The sequence below is a fragment of the Caenorhabditis briggsae genome (genome assembly GCF_000004555.2).
Source record: "Caenorhabditis briggsae complete genome, chrV, whole genome shotgun sequence".
Lineage (NCBI taxonomy): Eukaryota > Metazoa > Nematoda > Chromadorea > Rhabditida > Rhabditidae > Caenorhabditis > Caenorhabditis briggsae.
This window is the reverse complement of record NC_013488.2, coordinates 15796074-15804072: the sequence shown is the minus strand read 5'-3', so window position 1 is coordinate 15804072 and position 7999 is coordinate 15796074. Positions and strand designations below refer to the sequence as shown.

The following is a 7999-nucleotide window of genomic DNA, read 5'->3' as shown; positions in this document are numbered from 1 at the left end:
AAGGCCCGGATTACAAGTATGGATTCAATCAGCCGAAGCCGGTGACCAAAGACCAGTTACCCTCGCGGCCTTCCCATCCATCCTCGACCTTTCCCAAGGGTCTCACGAGCGGGGCTCCTTTTCTAACTCGTCGTAAATTTGTCTTACTCTTCCTCACCAATGATTGCCTGGTTAAAGAGAAATTGGTTCGGCTGGAGCAGTTTCAAATTAGGGGACTACTGTGTCAGAGCAGTATTGTTCGACGTTGCCTAGTACCGAGGTACTTGATCTTATGTCGTGGGAAAGTGTTGCCAGAACTTTTGGCTTGTCTGTTGTTGTGCAGAATTCTTCATATTGGCCTTGACTCGAGGCTCGTAAATCGCATCAGACAATTCATCAATTGAGGACTAATGCTGGTTTGATCATCTCCTTCGATTCTTCATCTTCTACGATCTAATACAAAGCCTTCTGCGTTGTTGTTGATGAGCTTGAGAGCTGGCTTATGACTCGTTACTCATCGAGTTTCATACGTAATCATCGAGTTTCATACGTAAATGCTCCAAGGAGCAAGAACTTCATCTTTCAGTGGCGTTTCCTTGTCTCTTTTTTTTTAATTTCAGCATGTTATTCTCTAAATAACAGGTCATCTGAAATTCAGAAAAAACAGTTTTATCAAAATAAGAAAGAAAATTAAGATAAACTAGTCAAGTTTGTATCTAAAAATTTCTTGTGACGAATGTGGCAACAACTTCCGCAAACCATCGTTTGAAGTCTTAAAAAACTTAATTTCGGAAGTTAAGATTTCAGAAACTCACTTTTTGCAGTAATCCGGTACTCAGAAACAACACACCACAATGAGGGAGTCTGTGGCTGGATAAAGCGTAAAACAACACAAAATAACTCCCGATGTAATACTGATATTAAGATTTAGAAGCGGAAGAATCATAATGATACAAATGGGAATGAACAGTATTATGGTTGGCATTGTAATCTGAAAAACGTTCATTTTCGGTGATCTCATGAATAGACGGAACCTGAAGTACGAGGGTTTTGAAAAATTGCTTGTGATGTTTTCTTAAGATTTCCGAAAAATTCTGAATCTTCTCCTCCATTTTAGTATGCATCGACCATCCACAGAAGACCATGACACCATACAGAAAGTTGACAACCACACACATATTCCCAATTCCCATTTTATTCCTCCATCGAGTGGATCCATCAGAAGGATCGTAGGCTACAATTGCCATTGCTGGTAGATCAGAGATATTTGCATTGTAACGGATCTGCATGTCTTCCCGGAAGTATTCATCAGAAACATTGTCCCTGTTGAAGAAATACGAGGATCCTAGTGAGTATTGGAAGCCGAAAAGTGAGCAATAGACAACCCAGATCAAAGCGTTGGCTCCTTTGAAATAATTGAGCTTGTGGATGCTAAAATATATGGTAATTGGTTTTTTAAATGGGCGGAACATTTAAAAAAAAAACAATTTTTCCTGATTTCGTTCATATAAGCGCCTCAAAAAATGCTACCTACTCGAAAACCGCCCAATATCTGTGAATAAATTGCACAGACAATAGAGCCATTGTTGCCGAATGAAAGAACGTATACGATGTTATTGGTACATTCCGATTCCATGAATCAACCATACCCAGAGTCTTTTCAAAACTAAAGAAAAGAAATCCGGCGTTGAAATTGTGGACATTCTGAAACTATTCGAATAATTTCCCCGACTTTCCTATTCTTCTTACAGGATATACCAAAATTTCAACCGTCGAAAAAGTCATTCCAAGAATTGTGAACATGCTGATGAGGTATTTGTAAGTGCCAAAACTTCTCTGTGCACCAAGGAAATTGAGAAGGAGGAGGGTAGATTCAAAAAGAGTGGTAAAATGAATCCAAGTTTTGGGACAAAGTGAGTGGCCCAGATCCAGAAGAGAAAGATTTCCGATGAAGATATGGTGTGGCTGAAAACGAAAACTTCAAAAAATCCAACTTTGAATTATTCGACAAATTAGAATAGAGGCTGAATTGATGTTTTGACCAAAAAATCAGTGAAATTAACAAAACGAATATCTCGAAGACTATTATCATATTGTTATCAGAAACGATTAGAACGAAAGCGGAAGTGTATAATTTATTAGCGTTCTAGCTAATCACAGAAAGAATTCGTTCATATACCAGACGACAAGGGACGCGACTTGTTATGGTAATAAGTGGTTCATGTGAATAAGTTTACTGTAGTTGATTCCCTTAAAGGTGGGGGGACAGGAGATTTTTCGTAGTTTTTTTGTAGCTAGAGTATGCATTCTACCGTCACGGTGTACAACGCTTAATGTCACTCTGCGTACAGCTGTCGTCCTCGCCTTTATGTATGCAATCGGACGTCCGCTTTCTCTTTGCCCGCGTGGCTCAGTCGGTAGCTGCGCCGCACCCTCAATCATCGCCTTCACAAGTTCAACTCCTCGAGGGGCATCTTTGAACAGAATTTCGAGAACATTATTTTTTTCATGTCCCCCCACCTTTAATGGATATCTGACGTAGCGTCTGAGAACGGAGAACATTGTGATGTGCTCTGACGTAAAATAAATAGAAACGATTGTTTTATCAAGTACAGTATGATTCAGAATAGATTATGACGCTGTCTGTGAGATTATAGATCTTATAATGTTTCTGGAACTCTCTGACCGGAAAACAATCAAAAGCGGAGTAGACGCCAGTATCCCGGAGAAAAGGAGGCCAGTAGTGCAGCGGCAAACGCTAGACTGTTAAAAGTCGGAGGTAAAGACCATGAAGCGGACCACAATATATTTAAAAGACAGCCAACAGGAAAAAGAAATTACTTAATGAAGGATTATACTTCTCAAAATTTTATTCATATACAGTACCCGTCGGTAAGGTATACAACAACGTGATTTTCAGTTTATTTTCGGCCATTTTCAGCAGTCTGGAGCTCGGCTGTCAAGTTCTTGATCACTGTGAGAATTGTGAACGGTGTGAAATAGACCTAGATTGAGAACTTTGCATTTATAGAAGTTTTTGACAACTCCTAATTTCTCAGCTAATCTTCCTGCACCTCGCCTTTATCCAATTTTTCAATTTACTCCTGTCCTAAATGATTTTATATGTTTTTTATTCCCAAATTTCTCAATTCATCATCACCCTTTAAGTCAAAGAACTTCGAAGAATAATTATGGTTCTAACATTTACCATTGACTCAGCTTGTTATTCTCTATTTTTTCTAAACTCACGGGATTTCATTATCCACTTTCACCTGGAAATTATGTCTGTCTGAAAACAATTATTGTCCCCTATCATTGTTCATAAGATTTCAGTCAAAGGAGTATAACACATCTCTAAAACCGCTTTTGAATAGCTCAAAATGTCTGAGACTCCTGAAAATGATACCATTTTTGCATTACTACCGGTGAGTGTCTCTGAGATTACTGTAGTTTTTCAACCATTTTCTGGGCCAGATTTCATTTTTGAGTGCACTGGTGAACTGGGCAGTTTTGTATGCCATTTTGAAATTGAAATCTTTCAATCACTCATTTGGTTTTCTCTCGGCAAATCAAGCAATCGTAGATGCTCTTCATGGGTCTATGTTTCTTTTTTATTTTTGTCCAATGGTCATACTGTAGGTTTCCCCAAAATTACGGTAGTTAACTCTTGATTTTCAGGGACATCCAATCATTCAAAACCAATTCCCACCATGGTGGCTTTTTGATTCTTTTAAGCTACGAAGTTTCGGTGATGACCCATCTAGCAATTTCCATGAACCGACTGTGTGCTGTTTGGGCTCCTCATCGCTATCCGAATATTTTCAGCGAGAGGAATACAAAAATCATTATTGTCTTCATTTGGTTTTATACCTCAACAGTCGCGGTTTTGTTTTATGAAGGCATGAATTGTTTCCAGGTTACTGTACCACCTCGAAATATTTTCAGTCTCGTGCACGTTTTACTTTGACGAGAAAATTCAATTTTTGTTATTTTCAAATTCAAAACTTTGCGGATTCATTGGCTGGTATGGGGATCTTTTGAAAAATTCAACCATTGTGGCGATTGTTATGGTACTCGACATGCTGACAGTGGTTAAGGTTCGGAAGATGTCTAGGAAGGTAGGAATTGGTTTTTGTCTCGAATTCTTTCAAAAACCTGAAAGGAAAAAAACCAGTAGCGTCAGTAAGGTTTTATTGAGTATTGGAAGTTGCAACTCTCCTATTCCGTGAAACCTGTAATAGAGAGGTACTCTAACAGTCAGAGACTGACTTTTAACTTTGAGCCAATTTCTCTCGGTTCCAATCAAAAATACAAAAAAGTTGTCAATTGATAAACTGTTAATCATAATATCTGCAGTGTTTTATCAGTGGACGCATTTTTGATATCTCTTACAGGAGCCGAGATCAATCAGCTCAAACTTGACAGTGTGGGAGCCCTTCTTTTACAGGTTCTAGGGTATGTACCACTAGTCGTCGGCAGTGGTGTACGGAACGGAATTCTGAATTCCGAAGTTTCTGAGAAAAGTCGGAGTTTCCAAAATTGTGAGATCCCAAGAAGAAATTGTGGAATTTTTCGAAATTCCAAAAAAACAACACACATAAAATCAAACTTTTGTTTTCAATACTCCACCACCTTCAATCCCAGATCAGCGCAAATATCAGTGACCAAGCCCAAAGTCGTCTGTCCCAACGAGAAATGCGTTTTCTAAAACAGACCGTAACCCAAGGCACCGTTTTCATGCTCGAACTTCTCTCCTACTTTTTTATCCCCCGATACTTTGCGAACAAATGGATCTTGTTTTTCGCCACGTCATTTGCCTGGGTAGCGGTTCATGCACTTGATGGGTGAGCAGCAAAATAAATACTGTTCTGAAAAAAATTAAATTTTCAGATTAGTGGTACTTTTGTTCAATCCGGAAATCCAACGATTTTACCAATGCAAACCAATGAAACACACAACTTCTTCGACGAGTCAAACTTAATGATAACCATTCTATTTTTATCCATGTTTCTTTTTTCCATGATATCATTTTTAATAAAGTACCTTATCCGAAATTGTTGACTAGTATATAATTTTTATTCTTAAAACAACGGCATCGGACAAAATCTTCGAGCAAAAACAATATACAGAGGACCCGAAATGAAATAAATCATAGCAGAAATTAGGTCAATATATACAGCAAAACCAATCTGAAAATAAACTATCTTCAATCTCCAAAACGTTTTTCCCTACCGAAGAATGTGGATACTTTCTTGCAAAACTATCTATACCGATAGCGAATAACATGTAACTGGTGAACAAGAGCGCTCCATTGATAAGTGATAGAATTGAAAGAGTGTAGTAGAATTTACGGAGTTGTAAACTGAATCCATGCTTTTTCAGAATGTGTCTGAAAAAATTCCCAAAGTTTTGAAAAAAAAAGAACTCACAAAAATGCAATGTAGAAAAAAAATATCACAAAACAAAGTGCACTGGCTATGTACATCAGCCAACATGCTGCAACTGCCCATCCAAAATTCGAGAAGACACTCTGAAATAAATTATTATTTTCCAAAATTTATAATCCAATTTCATTTTCTTACAGGATATGGAAGTATTCCATAAGAAGGCCCTCCATCAGAGAAAACTATCCAATCAGGTAACAATAAAGCTGCAATTTCTAACAGCCAACCTCCAACTACAAAGAAGTATCCAATTATAATAATAGGGGCTCCTCGGGATTGTGAGTTGGGAATTGGAATCAAAAAGTAGAGCATTTGAAGAGGCAAGAAATGGAATGGAAGTTGAGTAAATAATGAAACGAGGAGGTTATAAGTAGGACTGATAAGAAATCAGAAACCTTGTACGATAATTCAAAGTGACTCATTATGTTTCCAAGAACTTTCGAAATTTAGTTTTTTTTCCAGAAAAAGTGGTCGATACCTAAATTTGATTAATGGGTTAGCGAAAAAGTCAATCTCTGAAAATGGTTTCTTCAAAAAAAATGACGAAATTTTAAAAAAATGACTGAACAAAATCCGTTTACTTTAATGAAAAAAAAAACCGCTCACTTATCAATAGAAAATGTTTGCGGCCTTCGATCACCGATTGAGCTGAAATCGGGACAGGCGATTCGGAAATCTTTATTAGTTACGACCCGACCCTTTCTATTTTCGAAATTTCGATTTTGAAGTCTTCTGGAGACGTTTCTTTTCTTTACTGTATAAAGCGTGAGAAAATATTTTTCGATCTCTCCTTTCCCTTCTCTCCTCTCTCTCTCGCTCTCTCTCTCTCTCTCTCTCTCTCTCTCTCTCTCTCTCTCTCTCTTCTATCATCACGTTCCCACTGTTTCTAGAGTGTGCGCTGCTTGGTGTTGCGGTTAACTGAGATGGCTATTAAGCGTGGGCCGACGGTTCGAACCCTATCGAGCATACTTGTAACGGGCCATGCCGGGCTATTTCCCAAATTTTGGAGGCCCGGCGGGCCTGTCATTCCACAAGTTGTGAAAATTTCAAAAAACACATAAGGGGGGACCCTTATGTCGACGTTCTACAATTCTGAGTTTCTGTGACTTTGGAATTAGAAATTCCGCGTTTCAGAATTTTGAAAATTTAGAATTCAATAAGTTTCGGATGTTGAGAAATTGAGTTCAAACTCGGAGATTTAGATTCGAAATTTCAGCAATTGTGAAAACCTAAAGTTTTTAAATTTCAAAGTTGATATCTGAATAGCTTTCAGCTCGAACAATTAACTTTCAGTGTGTGAAACAGCGCTTGACATGCATAGTTACATTCGGTGTTTGTTATTAGTGATGATATTATTTTCGGAAATTAGCGCATCTGAGTATCCGAATTAGAGAATTTCGAAATGCTGAACTTCTAAATTTCCGAGTAGGAGCCCCAAAGGGGTCCAAAGGGGCGTAAACCGACTGGTATTAATCATTCAATCTTTGAAAACCAACAGGTTGTGAAACACTTTAAAAATTTCAGACTTCAAAAGTTTATTGACCACGTTAAACTATAGAAAGCCATATCTTGTAAAGTTTAGGTGGGGGATTATTGAGGTAACAAAGCAAATAATGGAGTTTGAGATCCTCCTGAGTTTTCTTGATTGCGTCGTAAATCGATAACAAGTCCACAAATCTGGATGGTCCCAACTTTTGATAGTTTTGAAGACAGTACTGAACGAGAAGAGATGAGTAGACGTTACGATGAGAAGAAATCAGTGACTGACCCATTTCTGATAATCCGTTGAGGGCTGAAAATTGTTTTTAATAACACAAAATATTTTTGAGAACCACCCAAACCTGGATCAGAAATGAAGATCAATGAAATAAGTAGTGATTCATCATAAGTCACTTTCAAATCACATAGTCTTCCTACTAGGCGACATCTTATCCGATTTTCAAAATCCGCCGGAACAGTTATAGCATCGCTTAGAAAACAATCAGATCCATTGGGAAACGTTAGACACGATTGTTTCTTCTGAAACGAATAAAAAGCTTCGGATAACAAAGAGTGCGTTGAGAATGATTGTCTCAGTAAAATTGTTCGATCCTTTGTATCCAAATTTTGAACGATTTGAAGTTTCCTCAAAAAATCAAATGAAGCTAAAGCAGTGAAGAACGCCCATTCAATGCTTGGAAGATTCTGCGCCAACGGACTATTTCGAAATTTGAGGTTTTGAAGCATACATGATATTTCTTCAATAGTTGGATCCCCGTCATACGAGCAGGTTTTCAGTAGGAGAGCTCTATAAGTGCCAAAGTGAGCCAACTGTTTTAGGAGCAAGGGAAGATTATCGAAGGTTGTCGCCGAAGAGTTCAAAGAGTCTGCTTCGGGAAGCCTCAAGTCATTGGGATTCATTCCTACTTGAATGCATTTTTGAAAACGGCAATGTTGACATCGAAGATGTTGTATATTTCCTGGAGAAACATATCAAAGTTTCAAAAGGTTTATACGGATAAATCCCTGAAAGCTCACATTTTTGCTCACCTCCTATTGTGTCATCGAAACATTTCCTGTCAAACTGGCATTTATCG

General features: G+C 38.0%; 5 protein-coding genes across 5 annotated transcripts in view; 2 read left to right on the top strand and 3 right to left on the bottom strand.

Annotated features, from left to right (window-relative positions):
- The window catches only part of Cbr-str-71, a gene marked incomplete at both ends in the record, with an annotated part of 36378 nt that overhangs the window by 10545 nt on the left and 17834 nt on the right, over positions 1–7999 (top strand). The window lies entirely within an intron of this gene.
- On the bottom strand, positions 900–2541 carry CBG04963 (the record flags this gene model as incomplete). Its single annotated transcript, XM_045238260.1, has 4 exons — positions 900–1410; positions 1514–1683; positions 1729–1944; positions 2500–2541. 4 exons carry the CDS (start codon positions 2539–2541, stop codon positions 900–902), a joined length of 939 nt encoding a protein of 312 aa, XP_045092806.1.
- CBG04962 lies at positions 3454–4960 on the top strand (the record flags this gene model as incomplete). Its single annotated transcript, XM_002638068.1, has 5 exons — positions 3454–3614; positions 3658–3887; positions 3925–4097; positions 4624–4823; positions 4870–4960. Coding segments are annotated over 5 exons (855 nt in total), but the record flags the coding sequence as incomplete, so codon positions are not given.
- Positions 5061–5735, bottom strand: CBG27263 (the record flags this gene model as incomplete). Its single annotated transcript, XM_045238259.1, has 4 exons — positions 5061–5168; positions 5212–5368; positions 5409–5509; positions 5562–5735. 4 exons carry the CDS (start codon positions 5733–5735, stop codon positions 5061–5063), a joined length of 540 nt encoding a protein of 179 aa, XP_045098370.1.
- The window catches only part of CBG04942, a gene marked incomplete at both ends in the record, with an annotated part of 43194 nt that continues 42192 nt past the window's right edge, over positions 6998–7999 (bottom strand). The window contains 2 exons of the mRNA XM_002638054.1: positions 6998–7215; positions 7265–7882. Coding sequence (XP_002638100.1) covers positions 6998–7215; positions 7265–7882 — 836 coding nt within the window. The remainder of the gene's footprint in view (positions 7216–7264; positions 7883–7999) is intronic.